The sequence below is a fragment of the Neolamprologus brichardi genome, chromosome 5 (genome assembly GCF_056152115.1).
Source record: "Neolamprologus brichardi isolate AB-2024 chromosome 5, ASM5615211v1, whole genome shotgun sequence".
NCBI lineage: Eukaryota > Metazoa > Chordata > Actinopteri > Cichliformes > Cichlidae > Neolamprologus > Neolamprologus brichardi.
In genome coordinates, this window is record NC_142108.1 from 10,322,810 (window position 1) to 10,342,991 (window position 20,182).

Sequence of the window (20,182 nt, forward strand, 5' to 3'; positions counted from 1 at the left end):
TGCACAGTCCACTCTGCATGTAGTTATTATATGTCTGGATATAGGGGTCTGTGTGTATGTGTGGGTACATTTGCACAACAAGACATGTACCATCTGTTAACTTGGAATCATGCTTAACTGCAATACAATATGTGTAAGCATGTGTCATTATTATCAAGTCTTACCTTGGTGATCTTGGGGTGAGCACAGCGGCTGTTTCCTGTTGTGGCATGCATCCAAGTGCTCTCTGGGGGAGTACACTCCTGTCTCAGGGAGCACTTCTTTTCCCCAACGCACCAGCCGCACTCAAACCTGGGGTTTGCCTTCAAACACATCCCACAGCTATCCCTCAGTGCGTAGCACTTATACAGGTGAGCTGAAGAGAAGGAGGGAGAAATGAAGCATCATGAAATTATTACTGTTGAACTGAGGCTACCAAGTGAATAAAACATCCAGTCAATATAATATGTTAGAAATGACAGGGTGTGCTAGCGGTTAGCACTGTGGCCTCAAAGACATCAAAGAAGGTTTAGACCTACTTCCCAGCTGGGACCTCTCTGTGGAGTTTGCATATTCTCCTTGTTTTTATAAATCCTTGCACCAGTCTCTCATGTTGCTGCTTATCAGCTGGATTGTAACTCCCCCCAGTCAAAGACTATCTTATTTTCAGACTGAAATAAGCAGATAAGAAACCTGACAGTTTTCTTTTGAATGAAATTAAATTGCTTTATTTTCACTTCCTCAACTTTATCATAAAATTTCAAAACTTCTTCAGTGTCACTGAGCCAAAGTTGAATTAAGGCCCGATTTCCCAAAGGCACGAGGAACACAAGAGTAAATCTTTCCTCTCTCTTTCTCTGCTATTCCTTCCCCAAATCCCATTGGTCATGGAGCAGCTTTAAAGAAACACTACACCAATTACTGGCTGCTAAACGACTCGCCTTTAATTACATTAACCTATCAGTATTTAAGATGAGTGAGCATCACTTGCACTCTACTAGATGATTATCATCACTGAGAAATACAGTGGTGGCTGGCAGTGAAGGGAGAAGAAGACGAGAGTCATATTTAGGCTGTAGGTCACTGCCTGATATGTTACATTTGAGATAACACACAATGCACAAAGTGATGAGCCCCACTCAAAGTAAAGACTACAATACTACAGACACGCCTTTGTTCACATGGTACAAACACATGTAGACCAGTTACAGCACTCATACTGAGAAATATCTGACATTTAAGACTACAACAGCTTGCTTGGGTCAATTAGACTACAAAGAGCGATCAATAAACAGCACAGAGTGATGTGGTGTTACCTTACTTTCAAATGGCAATTATTACTAACTTACAAACATGTAAGATATAACGGCAAATCCTGGCATTAAATACTACATACAAAATACCCATTACTTGTTGTGTCCTTAAACATTAATGAGTAACAACCAGGAGCAGACTATGCTACTCCCTCTGTTGTACAAAATTCAATGTGCATGTCATCCACAGACTATATCGAACTGGCGATGATGTTACTTTACCTCACAGCAGGGGAATAATGTTACATCCCCCACTGTGCTTTACAACCCACAATAATTACGAAGACAGCATTATAAAGACTTTTACCAGTAATTATATCCAACAGACATGATCTCATTGTCTTCTCCCACAGTGGTGCACTGAGAATGTATATGAGTTTAATTATTACCCCCCAAGGTTCCTGGACGAGGTGTGGTTTCACATTAAATCAAATATAATGCACTCTAACACCGTTTAAAGAAATATAGACGTCTTCTATGCACTATCACATTAAAATAACACAAGTCAAGATACACACGGATGCCTACAACACTAAAGACATTAACAAACAGGAAAATGCAACAATATGCATATAAAACATGGTAAAAATCTGGTTAAAATGCAAAGGGTTATGTGTTATTGTATATTAGTGGGTGTAAACCTAAGACACTAACGGTGTAGCGGTCTTTTGCACCTTGACTCATGACGCTTGCCAATTTCTGCTTTGTTCAAATTGGACAATTTGCAAACAAAGCAGAAATTTGCCTCATTGCTCTACCACATGCACACACTGTACATCCCAAACGTGACTCAATAGACTGAAATTTAAAACATTTAGAGAGAGAAAATATCAATTACATTGATCCCTTTGACACTAGTTGCTACCCATTAGCCATGACAAAAGAGTCTCGTGGGGTGGAACCTGAGCCTTGACGGACATAATTATTATTCAATATATGCATTAGTGAATACAAATGACCAAAACTAGAATATGTAAACTCTCTGGCATTGACAGAAGATTTGAGCACATTCCTTGGGTGCAGTGTTTAACTGTGTGCTAACAAAAGAGAAAAAGCAAACAGTTTAATAATGTGACTGTTTTGCCTCTTCTACACACAAATACACACACAGTCATCCAGATACGGTTCTCAAATATGTAACTGTGTAAGATTGTGTCAAAATGTAACAGTATCAAGGGTAATTTAAAACAGCTAACCAACTAAAAACACCCACCCACTAATCCATCCATCTGGATTGTGGTGGGGGTGGAGCCTATCCCAGCTGTCATAGGGCAAGAGGTAGCTGTGGACAGGTTACGAGTCTGTTGCAGGGCCCAGTGCATTCACAGCTATGGCCAATTTAGAACCACCAATTAACCTAACATGCATGTCTTTGGACTGTGGGAGGAAGCCACTCAATCTCTCAATAGGCCAGCAATGGCTGCTTTTTGACTGTAGTATTTGGGGGTAATGTGCCATTCATGAAGCAGAAAAGATGATTGGGTGATTATTACATAACTGACACACAGCATAGCTTTATAAAGTGAGCTGATTGGAGTTATAAATATAATTGTTAAGGTAAAAAAAAAATAAATGTTGTACGTCACTGCAGGACACTGAATTCCTTCCCGGTTTCTAAGACAAATCTAACTCATTCAACCACATTCAGTTCCTACCATAAGTAACCTTTAATATTACTCACCTTTAATGTTATAGGGGTTGTCAATGACAAAGTTTCCATTCCAAACTACAGACAGGTCGACAGGCAGGTCGCTGATGTCATTGCCCTCATAATTATACTGAAATATAAAACAAAGAACGAGATTACAATTCATACTCATCCATTCAACATTTTTCTTACATCAGCATCAGAAAACATTCCATCTTTCAATAAAATTCTTTCAATAAATTCATAAGAGCGAGGAAAAAAAAAAAAAAACACAGCTAATACCAAGAGCAAACTCAGTTAAGCTAGTGGTTGGTAGTAATGTCATACCCTGCGGTGCTCACAGAGTTGAAGGGCCATAAAAATGAATGATGAGAGACAGGCTATATTGTGATTTTTACACACGGCACATCCGCCGCTGCCTGGCAGAGCGCAGAGTTGATTAAGAGATTGGAATCCCCATCACTGTATGACTCATTCCATTCCAGTGATGAATGAAACGCATAATATATCTCTGACAATAATATTCTCATCTAATTTCATTTTTGCATCCTGAACTAATAAGAGTTGAAATGTAATTGACTCATCGTTGGCATAATCAGTTTTACGGAATTGCTTTAAATGAGACAACAAGCTTCAAAAGCGGTGATGTGATGGCGGCGTGTTAAATGAACGGGTAACGGAGAAAAGAGCTCCTATGAGTCCCTGCCCAAACTCCCAACATATAAATTATCAATGACAATTATCACCAGCAAATAAAATGCAGCTTTAGAAATTACACCGCCTCCCCAATAACCCCTGCTGATGTGAGGTAAATACAACATCTTCATCAAGAACTTCACAGACTTCACCGAGACAGATTTTACATCATTAACGTCTCTTTTGTTAGCTGCATTTCACACGACATAAAGCAGACACTATATGACAAGATGGGTGTGTTGTCAGCAGCAATGTTGAGGTGACGGCTGGTAAGACTTCAGATAATGACCTAATGGTGCCCAGCCCCTCTCACTACCTTTGGTATGGTCAGTATCTCCAATAGCCCCTGAGTGAGAGATAGCAGGACTTTTCTCTTCTAGTAGAGTGGTGATAAAAAACAATGTGAAAGCCCCAAGCTCGGGGCTATGAGCCCTCAAAGATTGAATCTAGCTACAACTTTGCCACTATGTGATATCACCCACTCCAGTGTGATACTGTGAGATTTATCCTGACATCTGTAATAACAGTGAATTTGAATATATTTGAGGGAGGAAAAGACTAAAAAATGTGCACTGAGAAGATAAGAAAATGAGAGGACACAGCAATGTCACAATGTGTGAATGGCTGATTAATTCTTTCATCACTTTTTTTGTGATTGGATGATTTACATTTAGCGGGCCCTGAAGGCTGAGACACTGATATCCAAATAAAGAAAGACGTCTCCATGCATCTCAGAAAAAATACCACTTTGCTCTTAGAGCTGATTTTAAAGGCAAATTCTTTCAAAATGTGTTTTCAGGCAAATTTTTGCACTCTAATTTATTTAGCAGCTGTGAACTACTGAAACATTTACTTGAGCAACTCTACCTGGAAGCTGGCCTACAGAACACTGAAGAAAAAGAAAAAGAAAAGAGAGACAACTTTTACAGTCTCGCTGTAGATATAGCAAGTTCTGAATTTAGACAGTGCTATTGCATTACAACTAGATTATTAAGACAAAACATTAGCCTTGGCACAGTACAAAATGATAAGGTAGGGTGTGAAAAGCAAAGTGGATGGGCAAACAGAAAAGAAAAACAGCCAAATGATAGAAGACGTGAAAATACTTGGAATTTGTGATCAAAAGCTCAGAAGTGGAGTGAAACCAACAAAAAGATGGTGAAAAGGAAGGATGACAAAGAGGGTAGAGAGAGGGGGTATAGAGCAGGTAATGCAGCAGAAAGGGTGAAAGAGAAATAGCGAGGGCAAGATGGATAGAGAGAGGTGATTGTGTGTTATTCTGTGGACACCATTCATTTATACATGGAATAAGAGGCCGGGGCTGGGCTGTAAGCGCGTGAGCTGGTGGGGGCTAAAGTGAAATTGGCATTTTCAATTTGTTCTCTGACATGTCTGCCTTGGTCTTTTCACACATTCCTCTGCCTCTCCTTCTCTTGCAATCCTCCTTCCCAACCCTCCTTTTTCTCTTTCCTTTTCCCTCTCATTATTCCTTCCCTATACCTCTTTACAAACCTCTTCCCCTATCAATCTTAGCTTGACTTTCTCTCATCTGCCTCAATCCCCCCAAAAGGTCCACAGTCAAACAAGGAAATATGAACCAGATTCCTTATCAGATATACCAAACATTTTCAGAAAAACATATGTGCACACTGTACTATAAATATGTCCGGCACATGGGACTCCTTCCAGAGAAGGATGCCGGCAAATTCATCAAAGACTGATCACATGGTCTGTACAGGAAGTAAAATATGATGAATAAAAACACATGCAAACACAGGAAGATAGGGCACAGCAAAAACACATTTTGGACATCAGCTATTATTTCTGTTCTGAAGTTTGACCATATGAACCTCTTCAATCTCTCCCTCCCTCCTCCTTCATCGCTCCACCACGAGACCACCCAGTCTGCCTGGGAACAAGAGCACTTCTTCACTTGGTAAAGATGGAGAGACCGTGTGAGTGTGTTTGAGTGTATATCTGCATGTAAAACAATAGGAGAGAAGAACGGGGAGAAAAAAGGAAGTGCACAGGGACACTGCACTGTGAACATGTGCAAAGAGTGAAAAAGCATCAAAGCATCGCAGCGAGAAGGAGATAAAGAGGCAAAAAGAGGCAGGAAACACAAGACATCTGGAATAAAGCTGAGACATAAAAGGTAGAGATGCAAGTGGGAGAAAGATGGTGAGAGTAGAGAAGAAGGCTGTTAACCAGCCAAGGTCAGCTTTGTATTTGGAAATTGCTCAAGCTGATGAAGGGGTTCAAAAATTATCAACCGCTCTCTGAACAGTCAGTTGTGTTTACACTAAGCAGCAGGTAGGTTTCTCATAATCTGTAACATGACACGAAGGTTGTTAAATTGAAGCAGTCAAAATCAAAATGGCAAATAAATAAAACTAAACACTGTTATCCTGAATGCTTTATTTTGTAGAGATTAACAGGGAATACTGCTATATCAATAAACCTGAATTAAATTAATCTGAACACACACAAACAGAGAGAAAGGAACTCACTGCAATATCTACATGATAAAGAATAACAAAATAAAAACAAATAACCAAAATTTCAATTACTTGAATACCAGACCATTTCTTTCCAAACCATTTTTAAAGACAAAAACATATCTATACATCCATCTGTTATATTCCCACAGGACAGAAGACGAGCTTTAGTTAAGGACAAGAGACCGAGGTGCCATTTATTTCTGCCCTTGCTTCTCTGCTAAACAGCAAATTCTAAGAGAAGGCCTTTTTCTCCTTTGACCATATTACCAATTTTACTCAATAAAGTAGAATAGTAACATATTTTAGATGTATATCAACCTCTTAACACTGATTTTTACCTTGTTGTCTAACTCAAAACATGCACCACAAGTACACACCAATAAAACACCAAAGCTATCTATCCTGTTTGTTTTTTTATATATATCTGTCCTGTCTATGAATTTGCCCATGTCTGTATATCAGTCCTCAAAGAAGAGTCTATATTGGGAACTGGGACAACACAAACATGCATATTTAGTTAGGGAGGAGAGTGTATGTACATGTATGTGTGTTAAACGGGCAGCAGAGAGTAGGGGAGCCATTGGAAAGGTTAGGTTATTATCCAGAGCTCATCTTCTCTCATTGCACCAAGGGCTTATTAAACTTTTATACTGAACCACCACTGTTGCACAACACAGCGTTCAGGGAATACACACATGCGCCTTGGACAGGGTTTACTCACATTATACAGCAAATTCCAGTATGAAAATTAAACACCAAGAAATAATTCTGAAAAACAAAGTCACATTGAAAAATGGAACCACAAAATCACTACATTTTACAAAGAAGGCACACAGGGAGAAAATTAGAGATGCAGAATATTTACAATGAAAGAGCAGATGACAGAAACAGGAAATGGAGATTCCATAAAGGAAACAAGAATATGCAGTGACAACAAATAAGCCAGTGTAACAAAAAAACATAAAAGAAGAGAAGAGACATTGTCACTGGAAACTAAAGAATGGGGGGCAGGTGTAGATGAATGAAGGAGATGAATAAAGGTAGGGTGAAGATGGAAAGTAAGGCAGGTAACAATGGGTAAATTCTGAGAGCCACAGCCTCATAATTGGTCATTTTGAAGGTGTGCTAAAAAAAAATATCCCTTTTGCCCAGGGCAGGCCCATGCTTGGGATATGTATGTAATATGTAGGTTACCCTCTTCCTCTGTTCACAGATTTCTCAAGGTGATCCAAAAACCATTAGTTGACATAACATAACCTTCAACCTACATCATTCTAGTTCTGACACGGTGAAGTAAAGTGAAATGTGTTTTGCCAGCCTAGATAAGACTCGGCATACAGTGGATGTCCAAGTCTTGTCGTACACACAATCAGTCTTTTATATACACACAACTTCTGGGCAGATATAGCTTCCTTATCAAGGATCAAGTGGTAATCCGTCTTATAGTTTTGTGTTTGTGTGTACGCATGTGTGTGTGTGCATGTGTACGGTCAGGCGACAGAGAATCAGCCCCTGCTCATAATAGGAGCCTGTTAGCCAGTGCTAATCGCTAATGCTAACAGGATTGGAGCATGGCTGGGCCCAGTTCCCCAGCTTATCTCCAGCACAGACACAATAACGCACATATGTGCATACCCGTTTGCACACATGCATGCTTCCTTCATTGATGGAAAGAAAAAGAGAGGGGTGGAGGGGAGAAAAATGCTGGGTTGAGGGAAAAATAATGCTGCCATAGTCAATGTTTCTTATTTTTCAGCCTATGCATTAAGCTAGTGTAAGCTTGCTAAAATTCTCCCAGGACAAAAGGCTGATTTTTGGTAGTTGGCAGAAATGTCCAGATTTTCAGTGGCGTCAGGCTTTTTCTCCAACCTCAACTTAATGCCATGGTGGCCACTAACTAACTTCTCTGCCAAATAACACATATGTATGTATATGCTGGTACCATAATGAGGAAATACAGACCACATTTTGATTTGACTCAGTAACTCCAGTAGTTTGCCATCACTGAGTGCACTCGCCATGACATTAACAAAGCTAACAACAAATATGCAACAAATAGAAGACATTAACTGGCATTAAATGACAAACTTTGTTTTTATGCAGCCCTTTATTACAAAATCCAAACAAAATAACATTTAAAGTTTTACACTGTCTCATCCACTGCGATATAATAAGGTGATGCTGCAACTTAACTTAATGGTTTAATTAATCACAAGATTTCCAGGAAGATTTACCAATTTCTAGTATATTTTAATGAAAGACTTTAATCTCTTATAGAATGACTTGCTTATAGTAAGATGCTATTACTGACCATATGTTTATGGTGCTATAACTGCACAGGCTCATTCTGTGCACATCAATATTTGTAGAACGATAAATATTCTAATAAAAGGTAGGCATCTTTTGAATGTCTACAAGGAGAAGAAAACTGATTCTTCTATGGCAGCATACTGTGATCAGAAGGAGTTTGACATGTATGGCCACACTTCAGACAGTCACATGGAAAGAAAAGTGTGCAAATGCTCTCTAAGAGATGTGAAAGTAAGCCCAGGTCTTTTCTCTGGCTTGACCTCCTGATGGTCTCTATTCTCACCAGGGTAATGGCAGGAGAGCCTTGCTATAACAATCCCTTCAGCTTTTCAGATGTCTCTTCAAATAATCATTTAGAAAAAGTGCAGCGCTGCTATGAGACAAAGGATATGTGGAGTAAAGGTTACAAATTGCAGAGATGCAGGGAGACTGAGAGAAATGAGAAATAGATAAGAAAAGTGGGGTGGAGAAGTTGGCATATGCAGATAGCTGTGCTGCAGTTAATTCTTATTTATCCAGGACAGCAGCGTGGGAGCTGTGCTCTTCACCTGTCAGAAGGGAGGAGAGCAAGTGAGCCAGCAACAGGACAGAGATGAAGAGGAAAATGAGGGAGACACACACAGTATGTGAGAGGGAGGTAAAAAAGGGGCACTGCTGGAGAGCACAAGAATGCAGGAGAGGGAAAAAAAGAGCACACTATAGGAAGGTCATTGTCTGTTCTTTCTCTCACTTTGAGCTGCTTTAATAGAAGATGGGTCAGCGAGCAGTCAGATAAATGCCAAATAAGCACAGATGAGCAAACACAAGATCTTGTTTAAATATCACAAACTTAAACAGATATGTACACAAGTAATTTGAGCTATAGTAGGAAATCACATGATCAAGACTCATGTTTCTCCCAGCTATAACATCTACTAAGACAAATGCATTAACTTTAAACAACATTGTAACAGATCAGATGAGTCTGGGCTGCCAAATGATGATAATCTTTCATCTGCAGCTATCCACAGTAAAACCCAGTGAATGTCTACTGCTTTTTTCCCCAAATCCATCCCCACACAATACACACAGAATGTGCAAGCCAATTAAAACAGTGTCAGTGTGTGCTGTGGCTGAGTGCAATGGCAGGTCTAGTGTTTATATCTCATTAAGCTGAGTTAGGCCATGCCAGGCCAGACTGTACTCTGCTCTGCTGCACCAACCCTCCACCCAACAGCACCGAGGCCCTCATTAGCCTTGTCCTGCTACCTTTAGCACTATGTGTGTATGAATATATGTGCATGTTATAGTGCATTTATATTTTAATTTTTTTAATATGCAATTTAGTATTTTTAGTTTTACTGATAAATATATAAAGAGAGCCCAATTCCCATAAAAAGTCAAGAGAGTTTAGTTTGTATTAGGACTGAGCTTCAGCCCTCTCTCTCTTTCTTACAAACACACACACACATCACAGGGTGTGTGACACCATTAGACCAGTGTGGTTTGTGTTAACCACTCTCCCTGCAGACATGTTTAGCCTCTTCTCTAGACCTCTGTTTGCTCAGTCTATCCATTCCTTCATCTATTTATCCATCTTTCTTGTCTGCCATACTTCTCTCATTTCCCATCGGAAGCCAGCAGACAATTCGTCCTCTCCTCAAACTCTCTCACAGTACAGTCTCAATACACCCTTCTTCTTTCACTTCTCTTCCTCCTCATCCATCTTGCACACTGCTCTCTACCTCTCTTTTTCCTGGAAGCTCTGCCTAGAAACTTCGCTTTTGTGTCTTTTCTTTTCCAACCCCGCTCTTCTTTGCTTTCCCCAACACAATCTTCCCCAAATCAGTATGGTTGCTTTCTTCTGCTCTCTTCCTGTATAAGTGAGCTCATATGTGCATACACACACACACACTGATACAGGAGCACTGGTCTCCACTGCCCAGCAGCAATTCATCATCATTTTATCTCCCTTAATTGGATGCCATCAGGACCCCTGATACTTCGCATCTCTACTTTAACAAACAGCTGCTCTCTATACACAGAAGCGAAGCACACAGACACACACCCTATCCCAAACTAGATTTTCTCCTCCTGCCCCCATGTCTGCTTTTTTTCTCCACTGGTGAAGGACTGGGAGAAAGAGGGTGATGGAGTGGCCGAGCTGTTTATCAGACAGAAGGTAATGGTGTAAGGCCCGCTCTGATATTATCTGTCCTCTCATTCCTGCCCTCCGGGGAGAAACAAGGAAGAAGGATAAAGAGGGAACTGAGGGTAGGAGAATGGAGACGCACAAATGGACAAAAGGCTAAGAACACATGAAGATAAAAGAACAGAAACAAAAAGTCTTGAACAGTTTGACTCTCCTCTCTCACCCACAACCTTCGAATGATGTCCAGCTGCGCTACATCAGCCTGTCTGACCCAAGACTGCAGTCATTTGTGTGTGAAAGAATTGTGTGTACATGTGTTTGTTGCTCCAACGACCCCTCTGGCACTATGAGCACAACTTCCCAGCCCACAGCTCAGCATCCTATTGGCCTTTGTACCTTAACCGAAGCCCCTGATTGGATCACACACAAGGAAGCTGTCTGGACCGGGTCAGAAAACCGGAAGGCACCAATATAGACACCAGCTTGTTGGTTTGGTCGCTGCTGACCGGAGTTAACTGCTACCATAAGGCATAGCGGATGGCTCTGTATGTGTCAGTAGTAATGTGGGCTTGTTTGGCACTAATAAATACGAATAGAACACTTTTTTTCTTCTTATAAAATGATCAGCATTTTTCTCCAATTAACTTGCAAATGGACTTCTGACAATCTGCCATTTCACCAACTTTCACAGGTTCCAAAAGAATAAATGCTGAATTACTTTTGGCTATATACCCAACTTCAAAAGTTAAAAATGCAAAGTGTGTGATGAGACATTCCTTTCACAATATAAACATTATGGAGGCTTAACACAGCAAAAATTAGAGCTCTGAGCAGTGTTTTTAAACCCTTACTCTAAATGCATGACTCTTCAAAGTCTTAACACCTTGAAGACAAAGGCTTGTTTCATGTCCCCTCTTGTAAAAGAAAACCGTTTTCCAATATTGCATTCTTTCTCTGGTCTTATGATATGCTTGCTCTTTTCCCGTTGGGATCAGCTGGTATGTACAGTAACCTTATACAGAAATACCACAGCACCAATATTTTCTCCCATGAGCAGATATGGAAAGTCAATACCCAACAAGGTTAGCATAGAGCTGAAGTTACACTATCATATATCATGTCTGCCACATATGCAGTTGGATATTGACAGCCTCCTGTTAGGAGATACAACACAAGAGCATTGAGTTATTATGGTCACTGTAAGAGCAGTAAGATATAGGAAACTAAAGTTTAAACATTATCCGACTGTGGATGTCTTGAATATCCTGTGGATAGTTATTTCTTTTGGATAGTCTGATGATATTGTATAAAAGAAAGGAGAATGAGTTTTGGCCTCGGGAGACACTTTTGAGCTGATTTTCTCTCTTACAGCTTCTCATCTCGTTTTCCCCCTCTGTTCTTTTCAATATCACTCTCCCTCTCACTTTTCTCCATTCATCTCACCTGAAATTGTCAACTACGCACCAATTTCCCTAGTCCACATTGCCTTCTCCTATATTCTTTTTTTGGCCGTTTCCACTGATTTGTAGTTGTACCACTCTTTTTATCCCTTCTCCTTTCATCGACTTCTGCGCATACATCCATTTCCCACCTTCACGTATACTGTCCACTCTGTACTTCCTCTTCACTTTATAGAAATTCTCAGCACACGTCTCATCTCAGCCCTGATCTTCACCTTTTCTAAGTAATGTGTCTCATTTGGCACTTGCTGTGGATCTCAAACAAAAAGCTATATTGTGGATTATGCAGCGCTTGTGTTTATCACACTGATCAGCAAGTGTAATGCCCCTTACAGTCTTCTTCTGGAACAGCACATCCAAACACACTCATGCATAGCTACCCGGGGATCCGTAGCCTAAGGAATATAGAAGCATGCAGATGTGCACCCATGAACAGACACTGATCAACCCCTATCCTCACAGCTGTATGCCTGTAAGCTGAGGCAGCAGTGTGCACACAGTATAACAGATAAAGTCTATTTCTACTGCAGAACCATTCATGATTTATTGAGTTGGTTCTGAACACTGTCAAAGTAAGAACAATCACGGAGGGGTGCTTGCAGAAAGTAGAGATATAAAGGTCTATAAATAGATAAACTAATATTTAAGACCTGCTTCTTCCAAAATGCCGCTCCAGAGCTATAATAAGACTCTCAAAGTAATAATTCATGACACATAATTAAACTCTTAATCTTGAGCCAGTATGAATTATGCCCTAACTGCAAGTTCATGCAGCTGGCACCTTTTTCATACTCTGAAACTAAATATGGATGCATGCACACTAGATGAACACGCTACATCGATATCTGGCCAGTCAGGATGCCACTGCTATTTGCTAACAGGGGCTAAGTGTTGACAGTCCCGCGCTAATTACTGCTAGCATGTCTGCTTTGTGGACATCAAATGGAGAAATTCAGCTTTTGGCTGAGGCTAGGCTTTGCTGTTGATTAACACTGGCCTTGCAGCTACAATAAACAGTCAATAAACAGTCAATAAACAAGCATCTCTGTGGAGAGACAAGCCTTGCGTTAGGTAATTAGCCCTGCCTTCACAAACAACTGGCTAGCGTGTGCCAACACCTAAAGACTGTCCGTCGATACAGACAGAATCAAACACTGTGCTAGCCGTCACAGCGGCTACACATCAAGCTATACAGCTAAACAGAGACTACTGCTACCCTGTACTCTAAATGTGTCTGCCAGTGTCTGAATTCCTGTGGCAATCTGTGCCTATTATGACCAGTTGCTGCTAATTGAGAAGTGAGTAAGTGCTAAATCTTATTAGGCAGAGACATCCTGAGGTTTCTACTGTCTCTGAATCTATTTTCTTCCAAGTGTGTTATTGTGGATGCTAAACATCCTCATGTAAAACTTAATTAACAGCAGCAGCTCTAATGGCATCGTATATCTTAGGATGGAATCAGACACGAACAGAAACAAGTAGCAAAAGTGAACTTATGAGAGATGAGGGAGATGGAGTGAGAAAAGTAGGGAAGAGCAGGAAGAAGAAAGAATGACAGACAGTGGGAGGAAGAGTGTCAGGGAGAAAGATGGGCTCTACAGACACATAGAGGAAGAGAGAGGGAGAGGTATAGAGTCGAGGTGTAAACATGATCAATCCGCTCCCAACTAGGTTCAGAGACAGACTTCCTCTTCACATTTTCAGCCTCAGTGAAGCGCGACGCTAGCTACCTCTTATCTGTCATGCTAGTTTGAAGCCTCACAAACACACACACACACACACACACACACACACACACACATATATTTATATATATAAAAATATAAACACACAACCACATTTCAACACATTGGACAGGCATGGGCCTACACGCAGAAACACTTCAACCTACCAGCAAACTCTACACTTATTAAAAACTTCTGCAAAGAAACAAAATACTCCTTTAGACTACTTTAATCTGGAAGACACCAACCAACCGCTCATCCCTATCAAACAAAGCCATGAATACATAAAAAAAAATAAATAAATAACAGAAGCATTGGAAAAAAAACACTATGGCTGACCATTGTACCGGATCAATAATTTATATGTTACACATCAGCCATGACAATCTGTTCTGATTTGGACCAGAACAGGAAATGCCTCATTATAAATTTGTATTAATTCAAATGTAAACACTTGCCGTCACAATATCTAATTGCTAACTATCAATTCTATAGTATTACATCATTTATTTTGATCAAGACTCTGCTAGTGTCCAAGTAATGCACGACATCTATCAGGACAATGAGCACATTAGTGTCTAGATAGCCATTACCTGTAGGAGGCCATTATTTAACCTTGGCCAAGTCAATGCCCGCACTGGGAGCATGATTTAGATACCTAGTTGCATTGATTAGGTCAAAAGTAACAGTGCTTAATGGTTATCCTTCTACTCTGTGTGCAGTTCTTGCCCTGTTCACTGTTCAGGAATTTTGGCTGCTTTTATTTTACCAGTGCCCGAGAGAAATCCCCCCCCCCCCCCCCCCCCTTCAAACTGTTAGTGTACATCACAACACTTGCTTTGTTTTTCACCATTAACATCGCTTCATTCAGCTGGATTGCGTAAAATAAATACATTCAATCTCTTCATACTAACCGCAGTTTTCTGGCACTGGATGGAGGTGCTGTTGAATCGCAGTGCAGGCACATTGTGGATCTCCCCCTGGATGTGGAAGACGCACTCATAGTTTCTCTGTCCAGACTGGGGCTGTGGCAGGTTCTTTGCAGCTAAGGTGATTGGCTTTGTCACCCCGACAGGGATGTATATCTGGGTTGACGGCAGAATCTGAGGGCAATCCTGTGAAAAACAAATGTGGGGAAAATAAATGCTTAACTTTTATACCCAAGACAAGACCGTTAAAGAATAAAGAGAGTCAGATTATTCCACAAAGTCAGAAAGGCATGCAAACAAGAAGTGAATAACAGCAAGATAAGAGCTGGGATGACGAAATATATCATTTGTTTGCTGTTAACAGCTGAAGAGGCAACAAGGCCGAGGCTTGCGTACTGCATTTGCCTTCATAACAGATTTCCCATAACACGCTCTAGTCTAGAGTCGCGCTGTGATGCACTGTTCGCATGTGCTGTATGCTTGTGCAACACTCCTGCTGGCCTTGCACCAGATTAATGCTGCACAACAACATTAGAGCAAAAAAGCTTTTTGTCTATAGCTCATAAAGTATTATCTACCAAGTAAAATTACTCGCATCACAATGGTGTAACATTGTTTTGGCACTAGGATACGCTCCAGCGTATTATATCCATGTGTGGAATGGAGTAATGAGCTCATGAACTTGTGTTCAGCCTGTCTGTGTGAGTGTGTGCGCACGCTCTCACGGTGATATTGGCCAGAGCTAAATGTCTTGTTTGGATCATCTGGAAGTAGCCCATCCACTGGCTTACATCACTGCAGTACACAACCCCAGAGGGTGTGGGTGTGTGTGTGTGTGTGTGTGTGTGTCCTTCCATAGATGTGTAAGACAAAGAGGTTTCTCAATATGCAATTGGACTAATTAAGTATGGTCGCATGTGTTTGCTGAACAAGAAGTAGATTGGGCAGTCTGCTCAGTATGTAATGTTCCCTAGATATGCATTTGTGCATGTGCTGGAAGAAATGAAGTCATTAGAGTGTTCATGCCACGATCTGGCACTGATGCAGATCCTGTCAACAGTTAGAATGAGAGCCAGAGAAAAAGAGAGCAGGAGGGTGGGTGACAGATCCTAAAAAACATGAGTTAAAACTTGGGTGGAACCATCCCACCCCGTACTCTGCCTCTTGAGCCAAAAGGATAATAAACCAGATCAGTGCTGACAAATCACAAATTTTACAACCTGGAGAAACTGTAAAGTAACTCAAATTATAAGAGACATGTGCAGATAGAGAATGCAAACTGGACTTCTTTCAGAAGGATAAAAGGCCCTAAAACAATAGATTAAGATTCAGAGTGTTCCTCTAAAAGTATTCATTTTAGATTTCATAGTCTCAGCAAGATAGTGCAGCTCTACAGAGCAACACACTCACGCTGACAAGTCCAAAGGCAAGAATAAGATACACTAAGGGACAAGGAAAGCACTGACCAGATCCTCGTAAAATATTCACCATACACAGCCTCTCCTTCACTTCTTGTTGTTTCTTTAAGCAGATAGCTGGCTCACTGTCAGTGATTTTTTTCTTTCCCCTCCTCTAGCTGTAGCTATTATACATTAGAAGCTACAGCATGTCCCCAGGGCCTGAACACAATGCTGGAGTTTGTTCATTAGCCTGCTTAGCCCTGGCCTTGTGTGTCTGATCACACACAAACACATGCACAACACATAATGAGAGAGGGGAATACTATAGTAGGAAGAAGCGGGTTGCTGAAGACCTGATGTATAATCAACTAGGAAGAAGGCGTCGGGTGTGGGGAAGATTGGTGTGCAGGGAAAATGGATGGTGTAGAAGGAGGGAGTGAAGTAGGGAATGGAGGAAAGAAAGGAGAGGAAAGATTGTTGAGAAGAAGAGAAATAAATGAAGGAAACAGCAAGAGATTTAGACAAAAAAGGAAAAATTTAAGGCAGAGGAACCAGTTTAACTGGGGAGCGAGCAACAGGAAAAGAAAGCCGAGTAGTAAGAGAAGCAAAGGAAAAAAGGAAAGGAGAAAAAAGGATATGAAGACTGAATAAAGAGGGATCAAAAGGAAATAAAAAGAAAAATAATACAAGCATCAGGAAATGACAAATATTCAGGTAGAATGCCTGATTCCCTCTGCATCACTTCGATCTCTTTATCACACATTCATCCAGCATCATCCACACCATGTACCCAAGCCCCATGACAATGTCCTACTTAATTAACTGCCTAGAGTATCTGAAAACACTTGAAAATTGATGGAAGGGTAGAGACAGAGCGAGCGGGAGAAAGAGGAGAGAGATGATGCGGTTTGAAGTCTGCTTCAGAGGGGAAAGAAATGCTCATGTCAAAAGCCGCGGGCTTGCATTGTCCAGGGAGCCACAAGAGAGAAAAGGAAAGGTTTCAGTATCCTGCTGTTAAAGCTAACTAGTAGAAGCCAATGTGTTAGAAGCTAACATAGCCTGTAGGACGAGCTGCAGCTAGCCAATGTTTTATTTATCCGTCTATTGAATTTGTGTCAGCTGAGTGTTTTTTTCTACCAGTCGTCATTATACTGCCCTTTTGCTTCTTTCAGTCTTCTGTATTAAATTCTAATAAAAAGCAAAACAATTATTTAATAGGTTAAAATATTATAATAATAATACACAACTTTTTTCCTCTTTGGGCATTTTAAGGGTGTCAATGCAGAAAAATAGAAGAAAATTCAAGTAAGTACTTTGTTCAAATACAAGCTGAAGGTGCTTTCGAGACACAATGGAAAGGAGTTCCGGGAGAAAAAGAGAAAGGAGGTAGAAGGCAGGAAAAACAGGACATTGTGGGAAAGAGAGCAGGATAAAGAAAAAAGTGCTCTGCAAGGAAAAACTATTCCATCAGTTTTTGTGACAGGTGCCAAAACAGTTCAAAGCTTGCATTAGGGCTACAAAGTGCAGGGTGCACCGAAACAATATTTCACTGGGGGGGATTCGTTTGAAGCTAAAAGAGATCTTTTTTTTTTTCTTTATTTCCTTCCTTTTCCTGACTTCTCAAACTTCAATTCATCTGTGAAGGCGGATACAGTGGCTTTATTGGCCAGATATGACATGTAAAAAATGTGAGTATCTGCAGGTTTTTTGTACCTACCTGCGCACATGTTTTATTTTGCATTTGCAAATTTTATTCAATAGATGATCGAAGGCTGATTTGAGTTCGTCTTTACACATAAATGCTTCCCACCAGGAACTGTTTGCACAGAACAGCAGCTCGCTTCATCATAAGGATCACTTAATCTCACTGTAGTGTAACCACGGTAAAGTCGTATGCGCCCGTGAAGTGGAAAAGATGCCTGAAGGAATGCACGCCACAGATGGTTTCTCCAAACGAGAACACAGCACAAAAACATCTGCTCAATCTTAAGATTTTGATGACTGTCTTTGCATTCTGACATCTTTATAAGTATTTTAAAAAACAACAGATGTAGATAGTGTAACAGAAAACCCCTTTGCTGAATTTAACTCTTTTCTTCTGACTGCACTAATTATGACAATGTCAAATCCTCCCACACTGACTGGACTGTGCTCTAGGAGCATGTACCTGTGTTTTTGAGAATAACAACGAGTGTCGATGTTGCAAAGTGTGTGTGTTTTTTGATGGCTGAAGTCCAAGTCTGCAGTTTCTGTTAAAGTAGCCGGAGGGCTTTCCTCACCTCTTTGTATTTGTTTTCCCTCAAAGGCCCCTGCTAGCTTTGCTGCCTGAGGCTAGTCCCACCACTCTTTTACAGTAAAGGAATATATAATTATATAGACTGTAATATTTAATTTAATTGTATTTAATAAAGACGGGGTCATTAAAAAATACTACTGCAGACGTTTTGAGTGCAAGTACTCAAAGGGGAACAACTGCCATTCCAGTTCCAACTCAATCTAATAAATTCCTTCATTTTCAGTGTTCTGATATTTACCACGCTACGTCTACCACACCAAATGAGAAAATACACGAGAAAAAAAATTAATAAAACCAGTGTTCGGCAGGGAAAGGAGATAATCTCTTCTTGCAGGTGAGCAAAACATCTTTTAACATCCGCCAAGAGCAGATAATGAGACAGTCGGCAGGAAAGTGCGCATGTCTGTGTGTTCATGCAGATATGTTGAAGGTGAGAGATTAAAATCAAGACTTCGACGGGGTGGTGTGAAAGAAGAGAAAAAGAAAGCGAGCGCAGAGTGGGAGGATGAAGGCAAAAGTCAGTGTGCGGCGCTATATAAATAAATAACTGTATTAAAAAGCCAAAAGAGTTCTGAAGGCTGTGGCATAGCCTGACAAGATATAAATTAATAAAGCTCCAAAAACACTGCGCATATGTAATGAGGTGGATGTCTGGTCGTTTTTTTAAAGCCCCCCCTAGTCTCTCTTAGCCCCCCCCCGCATCCATCCATAATTAATTAGCTGCCTCTGTGATGTGGGGACTATAGATCAGGGAGGAGAAAAAATAACACGCTAAATTATAAAGTAAAGCGATATGGGGAACCCGGGGGAGAGATGAGATGGCATAGATGGTCACACAGGAGCTGAGGGGGGGCACACTGGTACAATAACAGGGACAGTGTGTATGTGTGCATGTAAGTGTGTCCGTGTGTGTCAGTCACGGGGGGGGGGGGGGGGGCAGACAAAAGGGTATATGGAGAGTGTTGGACGCCCACCCCCCTGCCGGCTGTCGACATGGCCCCCAGGGTTTCTGACAGAGGTCTCACATCGCAAACCAAAGAGTTGCAGCCTTGAACTTCAGAGTCCCATTTATCCTTTAGTTCAATCCACTATACATTAATAAATAGCACTGGGTGGATCACACATTTTAGCAGTGTGAAACTTGCACCATTAAAACTGAAGGTTAACATCTTAAACAAGTAACCTTTGTTGAGGGCCACCCACCTCCAGTCAACTAATACGTAATGCTGAATAATTAAAACATAAACCACAGTCACATTGTTATATTATCAGTTTAACTGTTTTTGCAGCTGGAATTTCAGCATTTTAATATCTGTGCTACCAAAGATCATATACTGCCATACAGCATCGTTATGTTCCAGAAAAATAAATACCCAGACACAAAACAGAACACAGGTGGTAAAATTAAACATTAACAGTGCAGTACGATGATGCCAAATCAACAACAGATTCTACGGGTGGAAACGTGATAACAGTACTATAATATACTGCGGTGGTTACTGATTAGACTACATTGTTCTTATCATTTACATGAATTGTTTAATGACTGATCATTTAAAGAAATATGAATGGTTTTCAGGTTTAAGAAACAGCTTTTTAAATGAGATTTTGGAGGAATTTAAACCACATTGTTAATTGAAGCTCATTGCTTAATTGATGTAAGCCATGTAATACCATGCCATGACATGTCATACATCATATTTATCATTTCAAGGACCACATATCCTCTTGCTCCCTTGTCTTCTGTGTAGCAGCTGGCTTGTAGCCATGTGCTTCTTTAAATGAGTGTGTGTGA

The 20,182-nt window shown here is 40.6% G+C and overlaps 1 protein-coding gene across 4 annotated transcripts in view; it reads right to left on the minus strand.

Annotated features, from left to right (window-relative positions):
• plxna1b (plexin A1b) overlaps positions 1-20,182 on the minus strand; it is a 181,207-nt gene that overhangs the window by 39,977 nt on the left and 121,048 nt on the right. For all 4 annotated transcript variants that reach the window (XM_006784514.3, XM_006784512.3, XM_006784513.3 and 1 more), the window contains exons 10-12: positions 14,677-14,877; positions 2,974-3,070; positions 165-355 (exon numbers count right to left, since the gene is read on the minus strand). In XM_006784514.3, the coding sequence (XP_006784577.1) occupies positions 165-355; positions 2,974-3,070; positions 14,677-14,877 (489 nt within the window). The remainder of the gene's footprint in view (positions 1-164; positions 356-2,973; positions 3,071-14,676; positions 14,878-20,182) is intronic.